At 45.4% G+C, this 21,362-nt stretch overlaps 1 protein-coding gene across 1 annotated transcript in view; it reads left to right on the forward strand.

Moving 5' to 3' along the window:
* Nucleotides 1–21,362, forward strand: part of HDAC1 (histone deacetylase 1) — a 45,104-nt gene that overhangs the window by 14,668 nt on the left and 9,074 nt on the right. The window contains exons 7-12 of the mRNA XM_069757040.1: nt 329–421; nt 509–617; nt 6,803–6,943; nt 7,886–7,994; nt 16,626–16,756; nt 18,610–18,753. Coding sequence (XP_069613141.1) covers nt 329–421; nt 509–617; nt 6,803–6,943; nt 7,886–7,994; nt 16,626–16,756; nt 18,610–18,753 — 727 coding nt within the window. The remainder of the gene's footprint in view (nt 1–328; nt 422–508; nt 618–6,802; nt 6,944–7,885; nt 7,995–16,625; nt 16,757–18,609; nt 18,754–21,362) is intronic.

The following is a 21,362-nucleotide window of genomic DNA, read 5'->3' on the forward strand; positions in this document are numbered from 1 at the left end:
ATATATATATATATATATATATACATACATACATACATACATACATACATACATACATACATACATACATACATACATACATACATACATACATACATACATATATATATATATATATATATATATATATATATATATATATATATACATATACATATATATATACATATGTTCTAATATAGAATGTTCTACATGTTCAGAAGTTCATACTTGCCACATGTCAGGCAAATATCCTCACCAAAACCAAAGCGATATTAACCAGAGAAACAAATATGGTCTTTCATGTTGTGTTTATGATCTGTTATCGTTTATAACTTTATTCAATTAGGACATTGGCGCTGGGAAGGGCAAATACTACGCTGTGAATTACCCTCTTCGAGATGGTATCGATGATGAATCCTATGAAGCCATTTTCAAACCAGTAAGAGTTTTATTTTTTTTGTAACGCCCAGTTTGTGTATTAAACTTTAATACCACTCTTTATAGCCAATGTGTGTCTTTTTTCCAGGTAATGACAAAGGTTATGGAGATGTATCAGCCCAGCGCTGTAGTGCTACAGTGTGGTGCAGACTCGCTCTCTGGAGACAGACTAGGCTGCTTTAATTTAACCATTAAAGGTAAGCACTGATTTCATTTTACTTTCTCTAAAGCACTACACTAAACTTTACTATTTTATCTGTTTATTGTCATATATAGTTGTGGCTCAAACTCAACAGTTTACCCATTGGGCAAATTTAACCTGACAACTATTACTTTTTAGGGGACTGTACACTCCCTGACAGAAGTTTTGTCGCTTATCCATGTTATGTAAATAAAAGCTTAGAACCTGATGTTAAATTCATCCATTGATTGTATAAATTATTGTTTTGAAAGCTGAAACCCTCCGAAATGTGGTTTAGGTTAAGAAAATTGGCCTCAATGCACAAATATTGATCAATTAATGGACACAGAATGGTCAGTGTTTGGCAAGACAAAAGTTTTATCCCTGGTCATATAATGCACCTAATCCTAGTTTACATCCTCACCTGTGCTCAGTAAATGATCGGTTAATTAGTGTGTGTGTGTGTGTGTGTGTGTGTGTGTGTGTGTGTATAAAAAGAAACCTAGCACCCCAGACCTTCACTTGAAATGCATCTTCAGCTCTGACAACATGCCAAAAATCCACCCTGCAACCAAAGCCTGGATTATCAAGAGGCTGAAGACCAGATCTACTGCAGAGGTGGCTGGCACCTTTAGGCTAAGTGCACACGTTGCAGAATTGCCGCGAGTATATCGCATTTGGAATTAGCATGCGTATTCCCGCTGAACACTAGCGTTTTGCAGATCGCTTGGAAAACTGATTGACAGGTTGGTCACACTTGCCAAACATAGTGTTTGACAAGTGTGACCAACTCTTTACTATTGATGCTGCCTATGCAGCATCAATAGTCTAAAGATAGAATGTTAAAAATAATTTTAAAAAAAATGGTTATTCTCACTTTCCGGCGTCCCGATCTCCTCAGCGGTGCACGCGGCGGCTTCCGTTCCCATGGATGCTGTGTGTGAAGGACCTGGGATGACGTAACGGTCACGTGACTGCGACGTCATCGCAGGTCCTTCGCACACAGCATCCCTTGGAACAGAAGGCGCCGCGTGCACCGCTGAGAGGCGGGAGGACTCTGGGGGGCCATCGGAAGATGAGTATATCACTATTTTTTTTTTTAGTTCTTTTTTTTTATTTTTACAATTATATGGTTCCCAGGGCCTGGAGGAGAGTCTCCTCTCCTCCACCCTGGGTACCATCCGCACATGATCCGCTTACTTCCCACATGGTGGGCATTGCCCCATGCGGGAAGTAAGCGGATCACTGTATTCCTATGTGTGCGGAATCCCCGCGATTCCGCAAATTAATGAACGTGCTGCTTTTTCCCCGGAGTGCGTTTCCGCTCAGGAAAAAAAACGCAGCATGTGCATACATAATGTGGATTGCATTCTTTTAATAGGATGCTTAATGTAAGCGTTGTGTTTTTTTTTTTTTTTTCGCGGTTTTATCGCGTTTTTATAGCGAAAAATCCAGAATGTGTGCACACTGCCTTAATGTGTCTCAGCATCAAGTACAAAGAATTAAAAGAAGATTTGAAGGGACTGGAGATGTTTGACAAGCCCAGGTCCAGCAGACCCCGCAAGACAACTGCCCAGGAGGAACGTTTGTTGGTTAGAAAATCCAAAGCAAGCCCCTCTTCCACTGCAGCAGAGCTCCAACACGCCGGGTCACCTCAAGTCCCTGTGTCTTCTGGAACAGTTTGTAGGAGTTTATCTTGAAATGGCCTCCATGGTCAAATCAGTGCCCAGAAGCCAGCACTAAACAAATGGCAAATTAAAAAACTGTGTGGCATTTGCAAAGTCCCATAGCCTGCTAAACAGATGGATGCTGGAAAAGTGGCAGAAGGTGGATTTCTCTGATGAATCTTCAGTAGAATTACACCACAGCCGCCGCAATTACTACAGGAGACCTACTGGAGCCCGTATGGATCCAAAATACACCCAGAAAACAGTTAAATTTGGTGGTGGAAAGATCAAGGTCTGGGATTACAATCAGTATTTGGGGTGTGCTAAACATTTGCAAGGTGGAAGGCAATATCAATAGCCTAAAATATCAAGAAGTATTAGCTACCTCTTGTATTCCAAATCATAAAAGGGGTCAAATTCTGCAGCAGGATGGTGCTCCATCTCATACATCCATCTCAGACTACAACAAAGTTCCTCCAGGCAAAAAAGATTAAGGTGCTCAAGGACTGGCCAGCCCAGTCACCAGACATGAACATCATTGAGCATGTTTGGGGTAGGATGAAAGAGGAAGCTTGGAAGACAAAACCAAAGAATCTAGATGAACTCTGGGAGGCATGTAAGACTGCATTCTTTGTTATTCCTGATGACTTCATTAATACATTGTATGAATGATTGTTGAACCACATGGATGCAGTCCTTCAAGCTCATGGAAGTCACACAAAATATTAAATATGACTCTAATAGCACCACAACTTCATTCACCAATGTTATTAACATTTATTTGTATTTTAAGTTAATTATTTGTTTGAATATCACATTACTTTCTGTGGGCGACAACTTTTGTCTTGCAAAAATCTGACCATTCTGTGTCCATTAACTGATCAATATTTCTGCATTGATGCCAATTTATTTTCTTAACCTAAACCACATTTCAGAGGGTTTCAGCTTTCAAAAGCATAATTTATACAACCAATGGATGAATTTAACGTCCGGTTATAAGCTTTTATTTACATACCGTGCATAAGCAACATAACTTATGTCAGGGAGTGTACTTGTGGTTGGCATTTAGCATCACCAACTGTCTGATATTTTTGAAGGTAGGGGCTTTGTTGATTGTAAAATTTTTCCTAGCTTTGTGATGCAAATGGAACAGAAAGTTGGGAAGCATAGAATGTGATCACTGTACATATGTCTTTTCTGATTGTTCTGACCAATTGAACAAACATCAATTTTTGTGCTATTAGAACATTCTGCACTGGAACTGATTACAACAGTGGTTATATTAAATCTATTTACAACTGTGGATATGATTCTACCACTGACCACATAACCTGAAAAAGGGGTGTTATTAGTTAACGCTAATTCTGCATTCACACATTCGTGAGTCACAGTCCGAGTATGGACCATGATGGCTGGACTGATCGCATGTCTCCTGTCCCGACCTCTACTGTCTTGTAGGCATTTATGAGGCTAAGTTTGGATTAAGAGACTCACAACAGGTCCATGCATCGATGTTCTTTAAAGAGGCTGTCCATTACTAGGACAACCCCCTCTAGATGTAAATGCTTTGCTCCAATAAAAAGACTATACTTTCCCTCCGTGCCGACACCGTTCCAGAGAGCGCTTGCTCTCTCTGGGGCTCCCAAGCAGTTATGACTCGTGAGCCTGGTGTCCAATCAGCGCTGGCGTCACGGTCTCCACCTTTGTACGAATTGAACATCAAGAGGAAGTCAAGGCTGCAGCTAATCTCAGACTTCGTTTTCATGTTTAGTCCGTACAAAGGCGGAGACCGTGACGCCAGAGCTGATTGGGCATCGGGCTCACTTGTCACAACAACCCCACGAGAGCTCCGAGGAGAGCGAATGCTGACACCACAGGAACTGTGTTGGCACGGGAGGAAAGTATAAGCTTTTTTTTTTTTTTATTGGGAACAAGCGTGGGATATGACAAGGAGTTGTCCAAGTAGTGGACAACTTTTAATCTGACCGTGACGCATGGATGTTTGAATGCAGCATTATTATGCAGTGCTCATGATTAGCGATGAGCGAATATACTCGTTTCTCGAGCACGCTCGGGGGTCCTCGGAGTATTTGTAAGTGATCAGAGATTTAGTTTTCCTTGCCACAGCTGAATGATTTACAGCTACTAGCCAGCTTGATTACATGTGAGGATTACCTAGCAACCAGGCAACCCCCACATATACTCAGCCTGGCAAGTAGCTGTAAATCATTCCGCTGCGGCGATGAAAACGAAATCTCCGAGCACTTACAAATACTCGGAGGACACCCGAGCAACGAGTATACTCTGTCATCACTACTAATGATTACTATGTTGGCACTAAGATACAAGCACAATTATTGGAAACCAGATGGTGGCCAGATTCTAACGCATCGGGTATTCTAGAATGCACAGCCACGTAGTGTATATAGCACAGCCCACGTAGTGTGTATATAGCACAGCCCACGCAGTATATAGCAATGTGGGCACCATATCCCTGTTAAAAAAAAAAAAACAATTAAAATAAAAAATACCGTATATACTCGCGTTTAAGCAGACCCGAGTATAAGCCGACCCCCCTAATTTTGCCACAAAAAACTGGGAAAACTTAATGACTCGAGTATAAGCCTAGGGTGGAAAATGCAGCAGCTACCGGTAAATGTCAAAAGTAAAAATAGATACCAATAAAAGTAAAATTGAGACATCAGTAGGTTAAGTGTTTTTGAATATCCATATTGAATCAGGAGCCCCATATAATGCTCCATAAAGTTTGATGGGCCCCATTAAATGCTCCATATTAAAATATGCCCCATATAATCCTGCATAAAGGGTAATAAGGGCCCCATAAGATGCTCCATACAGTCACTGCCCCTTATAGTGCTGCACAATCGTTATGGCCCCATAAGATGCTCCATACAGTCACTGCCCCTTATAGTGCTGCACAGTCGTTATGACCCCATACAGATGCTCCATACAGTCACTTGCCCCATTATAGTGCTGCACAGTCGTTATGACCCCATACAGATGCTCCATACAGTCACTTGCCCCATGATAGTGCTGCACAGTCGTTATGACCCCATACAGATGCTCCATACAGTCACTTGCCCCATTATAGTGCTGCACAGTCGTTATGGCCCCATACAGATGCTCCATACAGTCACTTGCCCCATATGCTGTGGCTGCGATTAAAAAAAAAAAAAAAAATCATATACTCACCTCTCCGTCGCTCAGGACCCCGACACTTTTACCTGCTCCTCGTTCTGGTGCGGCTCCGTCTAGCACTGACGTTCAGCAGAGGGCGCGCACTGACAACGTCATCGCGCCCTCTGACTTGAGCGTCACAGCCAGAGGACGCTGATGACTGAGCCGCACCCGAACGAGAGGTAAATATCGCGCAGCGCTGCGCTCCCCCTCCCCGTATACTTACCTGCTCCTGGCGCTGTGCAGTCCCTGCTTCTCCCGGGGCTGCATATTCTTCCTGTACTGAGCGGTCACCGTTACCGCTCATTACAGTAATGAATATGCGGCTCCACCCCTATGGGAGGTGGAGCCGCATGTTCATTACTGTAATGAGCGGTACCATGTGACCGCTCAGTACAGGAAGAATATGCAGTGCTGGAAGAAGCAGGGACCGCACCAGGAGCAGGTAAGTATAATTAGACAGCCCCCGCTCCCCCTCCCTTGCCGACCCCTGCGTATGACTCGAGTATAAGCCGAGAGGGGGACTTTCAGCCCCAAAAATTGGGCTGAAAATCTCGGCTTATACTCGAGTATATACGGTAGTTATATACTCACCTTCCGTAGGCCCCGGGATCCAGCCCAGGCCTTTACCGATGCTCCTTGCGCTCCAGTCCTAAGAATGCATTGCGGCAATGAGTCGAGATCATGTAGCGGTCTCGCGAGACCGCCACGTCATCTCACGAGACCGCTATGTGATCTCGAGTCAGTGCCGCAATGCATTCTTGGGACTGGAGCGCAAGGAGCAGGAAAGGCTGCGGCGGACTTCGGAAGGTGAGAATATAATGTTTGTTTTTTTATTATTTTTAACATTCTATGTTTTTATTATTGATGCTGCATAGGCAGCATCAATAGTAAAAAGTGAAGCGGTGTTCAAATCCCACCCCAATCTCGCTGATTGGTCGCAGCTGGCCACGACCAATCAGCAACCCAGGATTTCCGTTACGCAAGTGACATATATATATATATGTGTGTGTGTGTATGTGTGTGTGTATATATATATATATATATATATATATATATATATATATATATATATATATATATATATATATTATGCTATGAATTGAAAAAAAATATGAAAAAAATAAAATACATGGGAATACATTTTAAATTGGCTGCTTTTAATTGTGCAAATTTAAAGTGACGTTCTATATTTTCATATTACTTACGTGCACGTTGATGAAGTAGAGTTCAAACACTCAGGAAAAACAGCCACTAATGTAGAAATACTCTGAAAGTTGCTAGTAGGCTCTGCCCAACTGCTAACTCTGCTAATGATGAAATGTTTGTCTTCTAGGACATGCTAAGTGTGTGGAGTTTATGAAGACATTTAACCTTCCATTGCTGATGCTGGGCGGTGGTGGCTACACAATCAGGAATGTGGCCCGCTGCTGGACATACGAAACTGCTGTTGCACTAGACACGGAGATCCCCAATGGTTTGTACACTTTTTATTTACGGTATAGTTGAGCTTAACAGGTTTCTTTTGGACTTTTAATCTATAACATGATGCTTTAATGTTTACACATATTTCATTACTTTTTGCCAAAATGACCCATATATAAATCTATCCAGTTTTGTACATTCCACCTCACCAAAGTATGTCCCCCTCCAGCTTCTATTTACTCTTCAGTTGCTATTTGAGCCATTCTGTAGTTCCAGGGGCCCTGGTCAATTCTGCACAGTGTAGTCGCTCTTAGCTGGCTTTTTGACAGCATAGTTGTGCTTTATCTAGAAAGAGAGCTTCTGCTGTGAGTGATGTGATGGAAAGAGACAACGCCTCCTTCACTACAAAGCAATTTAAGAGGAGTGCTTTAGTGTAGAATGGGCTGTAAACACGGGACAGAAAGGAGACATACTACAGAATGGGTTGATGTAGCGTTACAGAAATGAGATGTACTGCAGGATTGGGCCCTGTGTGCAGAGTCTGTTTGATTAGTTGAGCTGTTTATTTACTGCTGCTGAGAACGAGTTCAGTGATGTAAAACTGCAATCCCGCTCTATTGATGCTTATGACAGAGGATCATCTTCTCACCTATGTATCTGCAGAGCAGCGTTTACAGTTTCCCATGTCTTCTGCCAGCAGCCGTGCACTGCTGTTGTAAAGAAGTGCAGGACAGTTGAACTATGCTGTAGGCAGCTAATGATGTAAAATCATACTGTAGCTGTACTGATGATTAGAAGAGGACACAGGAAAAGCTGAGCTTTTCTAGTAAAGTCTGCAATGTTGCACTTCCCATCTGCCACCATGATTAAACTAAAAGGTATTATTTTGGTGCTTCAGGTTGAATATTTAGCACATTTACAGCCTTGCATATAGCTCTGTATTTCCTTTTGTTATTGAGGAAAATATTTGATTTGGTGCTTTTTCATTCTTCAGAGCTTCCGTACAATGATTATTTTGAATACTTTGGCCCCGATTTTAAGCTTCACATTAGTCCTTCCAACATGACGAACCAAAACACTAATGAATACTTGGAGAAGATCAAGTGAGTACCTAACTTTTATTTTTTATAAAATGAAATTAAGTGGGCATTGTACATTCAACACACTTTGCATAAATCAAAAGTACAAATGAAGATCAGAAAATTCTTATCATAATATATCTTATCCGAGAAACAAGCTTCTTTCTCTATCGCCTTTCATTGGGGGACACAGGAACCATGGGTGTATGCTGCTGCCACTAGGAGGCTGACACTATGCAAATAAAAAAGTTAGCTCCTCCTCTGCAGTGTACACCCTACCGACAGGAAGTAGGATATTCAGTTTAGCTTAGTGTCAGTAGGAGGTGGACACGGGTCTTTCATTAGACCCTTATCTACCTCAATGTGCGTCGTTCCTTTTCAGGTTTTCCGGAGGGATACAGGGTGAGCAGTCACACCTGTAGTCCCACAAGGCGGACTAGGAGTACGGCGTGTACTGCCACCCCGTATCCTCATATATCCCTCTCCAGGACCAAGATCCTAGCACACAAGCGTGCTCAGAAGTCCGGTCCTGGCTCCGTCCCCCACCCACTCGCCCACCAGAGCCTGTCGGTTGGAGGAGACGAGGACGTCCATCAGCTCACTGGACGTCTGATATTTTCCCACAGAATGAGGTTAGTAAGGACGGCGTGGGATTTTTTAGGTGAGTATTCCAAAGTACCTCTGGGTCCTTCCTCAGTTCCAGGGTAGTCATTTGGGGGTCCCTTGGGATTTTTTCCAGGCTGCATTGACCTGGTTGACATTTTCTCATGGGGCGGGGGTCGTCGCCCCATTAGCGTGGCAGCCGCGCTGTTCTTGGCCTTACAGGCGGCCGCGCTGCCTTTTTTCCCCGCACTGTGCTCTGTCCCGTTGCGGCGGCCGTGCGGCAGCCTCTGCCTTTTTTTCCCCCTGCGGCTGCACTGTTTCTGTCCTGGCGCGGCGGCATTATGGTAGCCGCGCCGATTTCCTTACGGCCGCACTATTCTTTTCTGACACGGCGTGGCCGCCTCGCTGGCAGCCGCGCCGCTTTCTCCTGCGGCTGCACCGCTTTCTTCTGGTGCGGCGGCTTTGCAGGCACCGCCGCCGCTTCCTCCTACGGCCGCACTGTGCCCTTTTGGCACGGCGGCCTTGCAGGAAACCGCGCCGCTTCACCCGCCGCCGCGGCCCTTCCCGGCGGCCGCCGGCCTTAAATTTGGGCCCCGGCTTCTTCCGGGGCCTACTTCCGGCGCTGCGTCTCTTCCCACTTCCTTTCCCTCGGGCGGGCTTTTCTCCCGCCCGACTATTATCGGCAAGCTCCGCCCACCGCCGCCATCTTGGTGCTCCTGGCCTGGCGGTTAAGCCCCGCCCACCACTCCCAGGCAGCCACAGATGCTTATTTCAGTGCCAGGAACGTTTTTCTTTGCACATCCCAAGAGTGCAATTTCCTGGCATCCTCGCATCTCCCCACTGCTGTTCTTCAGACCTGCAGCAAGTTTCGGACAAGAGTGCCCCAGATGTGTCTGCCTGTTCTCCTAGGGGCTATCGTTCCTGAGGAGCATCTTCAAGGCCGTGCAACCTTCCATCTGGATCCCGCAGTGTCTGCCGTGAGTACCTTTGCACCGCAGTTTGTCTCAATCCCCGGTCCCCTAGTCTTCTGACATTTACCTCAGGGGCCCGTTCGGTCTAATTTTAAGGAAGGTCACTCCCGACCTCCTACTTTTTCCTGTGCCTTAGTGAAACACTTTCAGGGTGCGTCTTGTAACCGCAAGCTTCCCTCAGTCAGGCCTGCAGCAACCCACATTATGTTCACCACCCAAGACCCCCCTGCTGCTCCGCCTCAGAGCGAAGTCCCCACCCCAGGCTGGGCCTCCCCTCTGTCTCTATCAATAGCGGATCTCACACGGGTGTCCCAGACCCTTGTGTCCGTGCTCGATCGGTTGCCCCTGCAGACTTCCGCAGTAGCCAGCGGGTCGCAAGAAGCTCCGTCCGAGTCTTCCAATACAGGCCGTGAAAGATTCCCCCCCCCCCCCCCCCGAGTAAGGCGAGGTTTTTCTCTGATGCGCCTTCGGAGGATAATTTGGGGCCGGAGTCTAACCAAATCATAACATGAGGGATATGGTTCAAGGCCTCATTGGAGCGTCCAATCTGACCTGTGGCATCAAAGATTCCTCGACGGAACCCGCAGATCAGGCGGTTTCGTTTAGACGGTCTAAATTACCTCCCAAGGGATTCGCTCCTCATCCTGAATCGAGGAGCTTCTGGCCAGAGAAAGAGCGAATTCGACCACACGTTCTCACAGAGACAAGCGTCTTGGAGTCTCATATCTCTTTCCTCCGGACCTCATCGCCAACCGGAATGAGAGGCGTTAGAGAACGACCTCTCCCTCTGTGGATCCGCCGCTGCTAGACTTGCCACCAACACAGTCTTCACGCTGTCCGGTGGGGAGACTCTGACAGATTCCATCGATAGGATCATGGAATCCTTCGTGAATTCGACTTTCGAAGCTGCCGCATCATCTCTATGCCCGGCTTTCGCTTCCACTTGGGTTTCGAAGTCTGTATCCGAAGGGGCTAAACAACTCCGTTGGGGCATTCAGGCCGGAGCTCCACCAGACTGGATGGCGGAAGTTTCCACCCAGATTACTCACGCCGGGGAATAATTTGTTCCCTGGACGTCGCGTCTTCAGTACAGTAATGTTGTTGCCAGCCGTCACTCTGTTTGGCTCGAGTCATCAAAGAAGTCCCTTACGGGCCTGCCTTTTTCAAGGATCACGTCTTTTCGGTTCCAAGCTGGACCAAATTACTAAGGAAGCCACTGGCGGCACCAGTTCTCTTCCTAGGCGGCAACTTCGGTCCTTTCGGCTTTTCTCGTCGCTTTGCAGCATCAGATTCCTTTTTCGCAACAGCAGAGGCCTCAGGCACGTTAAGAGAAGAAGGTATTCTTCGACTCACTCCTTCCTGGCGTTCCCTCTACTTCTAAGGTGGATTCTCCAGGTTCAGGACTGGAAGTTCCACCTAGGCATGACCCACGACTAGACTCAAGCCCATTTCCCAGGCTGGGCAGCCGTCTCCTGTTCCTCAGGGACGTCTGGGTCTCCTCAGTAGAGGACGCATGGGCCAGGGAACTTGTATCCTCTGGATACAAAATAGATTCATTTCACGGCCCTGGGATCGTTTTCTTTGAATCCCAACCTCCAAGAGACCCCGCTCTAGTCCCGGGTTTCTTTACAGCCATTGTTTCCCTCCTTAAATCCGGGGTAATCGTTCCCGTCCCAGAACAGGAACGGTTCAAATCTCTTTGTACTGAAAGAAGACTACACGGTTCGTCCCAGTCCGGATCTCAAATTGCTTAACAGGAAGTCTCGTCTTGAAAGACTTCAGGATGATATTCCCTCATTCAGTAATCGCTTCCATGGAGGCTCAGGAATTTCGGTTTCAGGCTCCCGAAAGTCTATCAATCTTCCCCGACGCTCTAGCCGTTGCGGGTGGCTCGTCAATAGGAAGAAGTTCCGTCTTGTTCGGCGCCTCGTATCTCTGGGCATGTTCTTCGTCACTTGTCTGACCAGAGTCTTTCTTCCCGAAGACACGATTTCCCTCCTTTGTCGGGAAGTTCGCTTGCTCCAGGGTTCTCGGCTCCCCTCCTTTCCGATGGGCCATAAATGTCCTAAGGAGGTTGGTTGCAACATCGGAAGCAATTTTCCCTTCGCCCGTTTCATTCAAGACTTCTTCAGCAGGCTATTCTATCACAGGGGGACACGTCTGTCTTCTCCCTGCATCGTCCGATCCGGCTTTCTCCCGGGTCAAACGGTTCCTCGACTGGTGGCCGAGGTCACTTCTCTTATCCCAGAGCAGATCCTTCACAGCATATCCTTTCTTCCAGTTCCCTGGCAGGTGGTGACGACGGACGCCAGCCTGCTCGGTGGAGGCGTGGGGCTTTGTCACCTGTTCTTTTCAGGGTTGTTGGTCGGCGCAGGAGTCCTCTCTACCGATCAATGTCCTCGAGGTCCGGATCATCTTTGTCTTTCACTGGATAAGGATTCTCAGCAGCCTGCCAATTCGAATCCAGACAGACAATGACACAGCAGTGGCATATGTCAACCTCCAGGGGTGGATTCTGAGTTCTCTGGCCTCTGCCGAGATCCCAGGATCCTCCTCTGGACAAAGGCTACGGTCCCGGTGAGATCCGCAGCGCATGTCCCCGGCGTGGACTATTAGGCCGCCGACTTCCTCGGCTGCGAGGGCCTTGCGGCAGGGGAATGGTCCTTACTTCAGGAGGTCTCCTACCTGATTGCTCTTCGATGGGGGACTCCAGAGGTGGACCTCACGGCGTCCCGATTGAACAGGAATGTCCCTCGGGTCGTCCCAAGGTCCCGCGATTATCTCGCAGTGGTGTTTACTCTTTGGCCATTCCTTGGTCGCAGTTCGTGCTCCCCTATCGGTTCCCACCCCTTCCCTTGCTTTCCAAGCTGTCGAAAAAGAAGGGGTGCCGGGCATTCTGATCGTCCCGGATTGGCCCAGGAGGTCTTGGTTTGCGGACATCGTCAATCTTCTCGCGGACGCCCCTGGTGCCTTCCAGACAGACCGGATCTGCTGTCCCACGGTCCGATCTGCCACCCGAATTATCAGTCGCTCAGTTTAACGGCGTGGTTGTGGACACCACAGTTCTAAGAGTGTCCGGCCTTTCGGCCCGGATGAGTCACACTATAATCCAGGCTAGGAAGCCTTCGTCTTCCAGGATCTACTATCGTACCTGGAAGGCTTACTTTCGTTGGTGCAAGTCCAACCGCTTTTCACCTATGTCTTTTTCCCTGCCTTCCATTTGGTTTTCCTTCAGGCAGGACTGGATTCGGGCTTCACTCTTAGTTCCCTAAAGGACCAGGTTCCTGCGCTCTTCTTCCCTTTGAGAAGATGTTATCTTCTCAGCCGCAGGTTAAGACCTTCCTTCAAGGAGTAGCCCATTCTGTCTCTCCGTACAGGGCCTCTGTGGATTCATGGGATCTAAAGGTTGTGCTGGTCGTTCTTAGGGGTTCCCCCCTCTGAGCCTCTCAGGGAGTTTTCCATGTCAGTTCTATCTGGGAAGGTGGCTTTTCTCAGGTCCATCACTTCGATCCGCCGCATTTTCAAATTGGCGGCCATTTCTTGCCGATCTCCTTTCTTGATTTTCCACCAGGACAAGGTGGTCCCAGGCCTCCGCCTTCCTTCCTTCACAAGGTGGTTTTCACCTTTCCACCTCAACGAGGACACCGTTCTACCTTCCTTTTGTCCAGTTCCGATTCATCCTCTGGAGCAATCGTTGAACAGGCTGGACCTCGTCAGGGCAGTGAGGATCTCCCTTGCTAGCACGGCTGCTTTCCGAAAGCTGGATTCTCTTTTCGCCATCCCTGATGGTGCGTGTGAACGCCTGCCGGATTCCAAGGCGACTATTGCTTGCTGGATCAGGATTCCAAGGCGACTATTGCTTGCTGGATCAGAACGGCAATTTTGGAAGCTTACCGGGTCAAGAACAGAGTGCCCCTCCAGAGAGAAAGGCTCACTCTACCCGGGCAGTCGGCGCTTCCTGTGCGGTACGTCACAGGGCTTTCACCGACGGCTTCGCAAAGCGGCAACCTGGTCTTCCATCCACACGTTTCGCTGAACTTTACAAGGTCCATACCTATGCTTCGGCGGACGCCAGCCTGGGCAGAAGGATCCTGCAGGCGGCAGTGGTGAGTCCTCGGACCTGATGAAAGTCTGCTTTTCCCACCCCAGGGACTGCTTTGGGACGTCCCATGGTTCCTGTGTCCCCCAATGAAAGGCGATAGAGAAAACAGGATTTTTGGTTGCTTACCGTAAAATCTGTTTCTCGGAGCCTTCATTGGGGGACACAGCTCCCTCCCAAGTTGAACAGCTTTGTTTACTGTTTACGTTTGAGTTCTTTGAACACTCTTTGAGTGTTTGAAACTGTTAATCTGTGGAGCGCCATGGAATTTGTTGGCGCTATATATAAAGTTTATTATTATTATTATTATTTTATTCTTTCTCCTTTACACGTTGCTTCTCCTACTGCTTTCTCACTAACTGAATATCCTACTTCCTGTCGGTAGGGTGTACACTGCAGAGGAGGAGCTAACTTTTTTATTTGCATAGTGTCAGCCTCCTAGTGGCAGCAGCATACACCCATGGTTCCTGTGTCCCCCAATGAAGGCTCGGAGAAACAGATTTTACGGTAAGCAACCAAAAATCCTGTTTTTTCCACTTTCTCCTGAACTTCCATCCACTCTGTTCCTGCCAGAGCAGTGAGGTGCCAGGTTATACGGACTACTCTGAGGAGTGAGGAACAGTGTAACAAATCCACAGCTAGGGACATGGAAATATCCTGCTGAGCTTTTTTTAGGCTCTGTTCAAATGCGGCTGGTATTTTTTATGCAAATCATAATCTGTTTTTTACTTTATCACCAAAAGCTATGAAATATTTAGAATTCTCATGCAAATTTTTTTTTTTCCCCCCGACTTTGAGAACTGCAGCAATGTAAATTCCTTCAGCGTATTTTCACCTATAAAAAGCAATAAGAAAGTGAAAAATTGCAAAAGCACAAGCGGTTTTGTTGAAAACTTTATTAAACATATGCTGTAGACAAAGCACTTGTAATCCGCACTCAAAAACGAATGAAAAATGCTGCAAAACTGCTGCATGTGAACATATCCTACTGCTCTTCTCACACGTCTGTCTCATCTTTTTCTAACAGACGCAGCCTTTAAAGTGTGTGTATCTATCTATATATCTCCATCGCAAATGGAGCATAAGGAATGTGAATTGAAAGTAAAAGCTGCTGTTTTTGAACAAAGTCAGATTGACCCCTTAACGACCGCCGATACGCCTTTTAACGGCTGCAGTTAAGGGTACTTATGCGTCACCGCCACTTTTTAACGGCGCTGAGAAATAAGGTTATAGGTCCCCCCTCAGCGTCAGAAAATGATTCTGGTCGGTTTTTACCGTCCCCAGTGTTGCGATCACCGTTATTCACAGAAAAAAGTCTGATTTCCTATTTGTTTCTCTCTCCTCTTATATGATCTAGCACATCAAAGCAGAGAGAAATGGGGTCCCCCGCACCTCCTGTATCCCCTAGTAATGTCCCCCGGCCCTCGCCGTCTTCTGGGAAGAAAATGGCAGGCGCAGTGCTGGGGTTAGGGCTGGGATTAAGGTTGGGGCTAGGGTTACGGGTTAGGGTGGAGGGTTGGGGTTGATGTTAAAGCTAGGGTTGAGTTGAGGCTAAAGCTAAGGTTATGGTTAGGGTCTGGGTTAGGGCTGTCTTGGGGTTAGGGCTGTCTTGGGGTTAGGGCTGTCTTGGGGTTAGGGCTGTCTTGGGGTTAGGGCTGTCTTGGGGTTAGGGCTGTCTTGGGGTTAGGGCTGTCTTGGGGTTAGGGCTGTCTTGGGGTTAGGGCTGTCTTGGGGTTAGGGCTGTCTTGGGGTTGGAATTAGAATTGGGGGCTTCCATTGATTCCTGACAATTTTGGGTTCAAAAAGTCAAACGGTGTTCGCTCCCTTCTGAGCCCTGCCATGCACCCAAACAATGGATTTCCCCCACATATGGGGTATCGGCGTACTCAGGAGAAATTGTACAACAAATTTTGTGATCCGTTTTCTCCTGATACCCTTGTGAAAAAAAAAAAAAAAAAAAAAGTTTTGGTTCCAAAGTACATTTTTTGTGAAAAAAGTAAAATGTTAATTTTTTCCTTCCACATTGCTTTAGTTCTCGTGCAGCACCTAAAGGGTTAATAAAACATCTTGAATGTGGTTTTGCGCACCTTGAAAGGTGCAGTTTTTAGAATGGTGTCACTTTTGGGTATTTTCTGTTCTGTTGACCCCCTCCCCAACTCACTTTAAATATGAGGTGGTCCCTAAAAAATGGTTTTGTAAAGTTTGTTGGAAAAATGAGAAATCGCTGGTTTAACTTTGAAGTAAAGTTGACATGTGGGAAATGTTGTTTATTAACTATTTTGTATAACACCACTCTGATTTAAGGGCACAAATATTAAGTTTGAAAATTGCAAAATTTTCAAAATTTTTGCCAAATTTCCGTTTTGTTTTTTATTCATAAATAAACACAAGTCATATCGAAGAAATTTTACCACTAACATGAAGTACACTATGTCAAGAAAATAAACAGAATCAGCGGGATCCATTGAAGCGTTCCAGAGCTATAACCTCATAAAGTGACAGTGGTCAGAATTGTAAAAATTGGCTTGGTCATTTAATACAAAATTGGATCTGTCACTAAGGGGTTAAAAAGGAACACATTGGATACTGTTTTGCAATCGTTTTAGTTTGAAACTGATCAGTTTTTATTTCAAGTGTGTCTGAACACAGTTAGGGTTCTGGACATGTGCAGTTCTAATCCGAAGTTATGACTTCCTTTCTCATTGAAATTAATCGGTCCTGTATTGGATTATTTTATTTTTATGATCAAAAAATGGAAATGACTCCTGGACTTGTGAAAGCCTAACAAGTTTTTACCTCACGTTAGAGCTGGATTCACATTAACACTGCTCAGCACTGCCGTATAATCTCCTCCGTATTGCTGCATCTTCTGTCTGTGTGCCAGCTAAGGAATGAAGAGCTGGAATACATCTGTGTGCCCTGTCCACTGTATTGGAGACAAAAATGCAAAACAGACCAAATGATATTGGAATTTTGTTTTAGGCAACGACTGTTTGAGAACCTGCGAATGCTTCCACATGCACCCGGTGTTCAGATTCAGCCTATCCCCGAGGACTCTGTTCAGGATGATAGTGGTGATGAAGACGACGATGATCCAGACAAACGCATTTCCAGTAAGTAACAACAATATGCCACATTTATGTTAAATTTAAGTCAAAATTAGACACCGGAAACAAAAAGTAAAGGGAAAAGCAGCAGGCAGGTAAAGCATTATCACTATGAATACACAAAGTTAACCTACAAGTTGTACTTCCCAGCCTCTAGACCTAAGTCCTATCTATGAAGTACAAGTGTGGGTAAAATATTGACCATGTTATGCTAAATATGAGTGAGGTCCGTAGTTAAAGTTGCTATATGAAGGATCCAACGCAAGACTGCAATAACCTACCTACTGCACTGCATAGGATGCTGACAAGCCTATGCTTATATAAAGAGAAAAGAAGCATATGAGGGTAAATAAAGAGACTAGAGGAAAAGAGAAACTGTGAAAGTGGATGGCCCCAACACCAGACCATACCCGGACGCACAGTGCAAGGTATGACTGGAATGACTAATTTCTAAGATCCAGCTAAGGCCCCTTTCACACATCAGTTGTTTGCCACCAGTCGCAATCCGTCGAATTTTGGAAAAAAAAAAAAAAACAGATACGGTGACTGATGTCGCCAGATCTGTTTTGTTTTGTTTTTCATAGACTTGTATTAGCAACGGATGGCCTCACGTTTCATTCGTCGTTGGCAGTCGAAAATTGTCCAGTGGCCGGAGACTACGGACATCGTTTGCTAGAATGGAAACCTATGGCGCCGGGTCCATCAAATGACGGAATCCGGCGACGGATTCTGTTTTTTTAACTGAGCATGCTCCAATCCAATTAGCCAGATCTGCTAGTTCGATCTGTCAAAAAAACTAATCCGTCGCATCAGTTTTTCACAATCTGCGACGGATCTGTCGATCTGTTGAGCCAACGGATTGTGACTGATGGCAAAAAACTGATGTGTGAAAGGGGCCTAGGAGGTCCAAGTACAAACCAACTCAACGTTGCCTCTTCTGATCTGCCAGGAGTTCCTCCATCTGAATATTTCTGTTAAATGGGTTGTCCAGTCCACATCAATAAGTCTGCAGTCACTCTGCGCGTACATTCTCTCCGGTCTCAGGTCAGAAACTGGCGAATATGGGGTGTTCCTAAGTCTGCAGTCACACAGTGACTGCAGACTTACTGATTTAGACCAAACAACCCCTTTTTAAGCTTGACTGCCCACTCATAAATTTTGGTCAAGGATCACAGCACATACCATGGTCATAACGATGCACAAAACGGCTTCAAGGATGATGAATAAACGTGTAACTTTTCATGAATTTTGGATCAGACACTAACTGTACGAACGTTGGATAATGTGAGCCCATGAGGACTTTGAGGGAAACTAGAGCACTTATGTTAGGCTAGGTTCACATCACGTTAAAGGATTCCAATTAACTGATCTGTTACTAAGTAGCACTAATGTAATGGATGCATTAACGCACCCATTGCCGTACATTATCGTAACACATGTCAAAATCGGCATGCATTAGCGATGATGCATTACTATGTGACGCACCCTCGAAGGCAGTCTACCTGGTTTTCGGGTATGTTACGTCTAATGCACAGCAAACGGACGTGTTCGCTGTGCATAGACCTCAATTGCTAACGCATGCCAATGCAATGGTAATATGTGTTAGCGCGATTGTAGAAAAGATATTTTGGGCATCAGCGTTGGCGCATCTGTTTAACAGATCTGTACCATTGTGAGATGAGAACCTTGTAGTCTCCACTGTGGTCTACAAGAAATGGACAGAATATATGTGAGTGTACAAGCTTTATCTGAGGGTTGAGAGAGTGATAGGTCAGCAACCCAGCGGTCTGTGAAAAGTTTGCCACATTTCTAATTCAAACATATATAGACAGTGTGACAAAGTTGTGACTTTTTTGCAGTTCGATCTTCAGATAAGAGAATTGCTTGTGATGAGGAGTTCTCCGATTCAGAAGATGAAGGCGATGGAGGTCGTAGAAATGTTGCAAGTTTCAAAAAGGCAAAACGTGTCAAATTGGAAGATGATAAAGATGAAGATAAGAAAGGTGAGGCTGCTGATTGTTTTAGGGCTCGTTCATACAAGCGAATAAATGGGATGCGTGCAATCCGATTAAAAAAAATCAGACTGCACTCTGCCCAATGTTATACTATGGGGCAGTGCACATCTGTGATTGTTTTTGCATACGGAATCAGTATGAGAAAACAACCACAGCGTGCTGCGAATGGCTACGAGAACCAAATCACACACTAGTCTAAGGGTGATTGTGAAACAACGCACTGCACTCGTAAATCACCTGCCTCCCGCGGATGTCGACTGTAGAGGAGATGGAGAAATTAATATTCCCCGTTTCCTCCACAGCTGTGCTTCGATACTCTGTGCGAGAGGCTCGGAGCACAGACGCATGACACTTGTCTCTCGCTCGCAGCAGAGCAGGAGCCGAGGGTCACTAGCATATCGCATCCGATGCCATACGCTAGTGTTATTCCAGCCAAAAAGGTAATGCCAAGTTTTGAGATGGATGTCTATATAGTTTAGCTATAAAGTAATTAGTGGGACACCCACCAATCCTGAGAATGAACGGCCACACAGCACTTGTTGAAGTAAATGGGTTTCTCCTTCATTCAGAAACCACCAAGCACTGTCCATGACCAACCATGTATATTGCAGACTAGAGACTTGTGCAGCTGCTGCTAGTCTTTCCGCTCTAGTCAACTGTGTACATCCAATATAGTTGTACTTGTTTTATGTATAATTTATACAGAAAGGGGATTGCAGTAAATAAAAGTTGCTCTTAGTGTTCGTAAAAAAATAGAATTTGAAAAGATGCTATTTCCTCTCTTTTTTTTTTTTTAATGACCCCCATCCCTTGAGATCAGCAAAGAGATAAAAACAACATAAAAATAAGCCACATAGGAAGAAAAAAAAAAGACAATCTTTTGAATCATTAAACAAGAACATTTTTAGAGCAGGTAAAAGCATACGTACAAAAAAAAAATCCAAAATGTGCCATGTTATCAAGCATGAAGATGGCCTGGTCCCAATCAGGTTAAACCCCCTTCCCACTAAAGCCAAATATAATTTTTTAAATTTTTTTTTTTTATGCTCTACTTCCAAGACCCATAACGGTTTTAATTTTTCCATGTTGTGGGACGAGTTATAGTTCTGAATGACAACTTTTATTCTACAATTCAATGTACAATCAAACAAGAAAAAAATCCAACTGCAGTGAAGTTGCAAATTAAGAAAAAGGCAATTCTGCCAATGTGTTTGAGTTTTGTTTTTTAGTGGGTTTTTTTTTTCTTTCTTGTATACACCATCTTTTATAGAGGTGCCCCCCAAAAGAGTCAGTTCTCGCCTTTTCATTTTTTCTCTACTGCTTTTACATTAAATTAAACATTAAATAATTTTAGATTTTGATCGGACTTTTACAGAACTTGTCAACGCAGATATATTAATGTTTTTTTAGGACGGGTGGAGTGTTAAGATATCTTAATAACTTTTTAATTCCTGGACCTTACCAAAACGGCTTACACAAATGTATAATAATAGTTTTTATTGGAGAAATAGAAACTAATATAATAAACACGTGTTACATACAAAAAAAGCATCTTTAATGACCAGTACAATACAATACAATGCATCTAGTAAAAAGATTATGAAACAGAAGAATCTTTGCAACCCAGGTTTAAAGGTACCGTCACACTTAGCGACGCTGCAGCGATACCGACGACGATCCGGATCGCTGCAGCGTCGCTGTTTGGTCGCTGGAGATCTGTCACACAGACCGCTCTCCAGCGACCAACGATGCCGGTAACCAGGGTAAACATCGGGTAACTAAGCGCAGGGCCGCGCTTAGTAACCCGATGTTTACCCTGGTTACCATCCTAAAAGTAAAAAAAAACAAACACTACATACTTACCTACAGCCGTCTGTCCTCCAGCGCTGTGCTCTGCACTCCTCCTGTACTGGCTGTGTGAGCACAGCGGCCGGAAAGCAGAGCGGTGACGTCACCGCTCTGCTTTCCGACTGACCGACGCTCACAGCCAGTACAGGAGGAGTGCAGAACACAGCGCTGGAGGACAGACAGCGGTAGGTAAGTATGTAGTGTTTGGTTTTTTTTACTTTTAGGATGGTAACCAGGGTAAACATCGGGTTACTAAGCGCGGCCCTGCGCTTAGTTACCCGATGTTTACCCTGGTTACCAGTGAAGACATCGCTGAATCGGTGTCACACACGCCGATTCAGCGATGTCTGCGGGGAGTCCAGCGACCAAATAAAGTTCTGGACTTTCTTCCCCGACCAGCGACAGCACAGCAGGGGCCTGATCGCTGCTGCCTGTCACACTGGACGATATCGCTAGCGAGGACGCTGCAACGTCACGGATCGCTAGCGATATCGTCTAGTGTGACGGTACCTTAACTTAAATCCAATAATAAATAAACACTATAACATATAGCATATGAGGCCACGTGGCCAGGTATATAATTTTCCCACAGAGTGAACGCTGAAAAAAAAATGTTTGGAACCCAGAATAATACTAATGAAATCTACTGCTCCTTACTCAAATTCAAGCCCTTGTAGAGCCCTGTACTCAGAGAATTGAAAAAGTTATGGCTCTAATAATATAATGGCGAATAACACAATTAGTGATTT

This window comes from Ranitomeya imitator, chromosome 3 (assembly GCF_032444005.1).
Source record: "Ranitomeya imitator isolate aRanImi1 chromosome 3, aRanImi1.pri, whole genome shotgun sequence".
NCBI classification, from domain to species: Eukaryota; Metazoa; Chordata; class Amphibia; order Anura; family Dendrobatidae; genus Ranitomeya; species Ranitomeya imitator.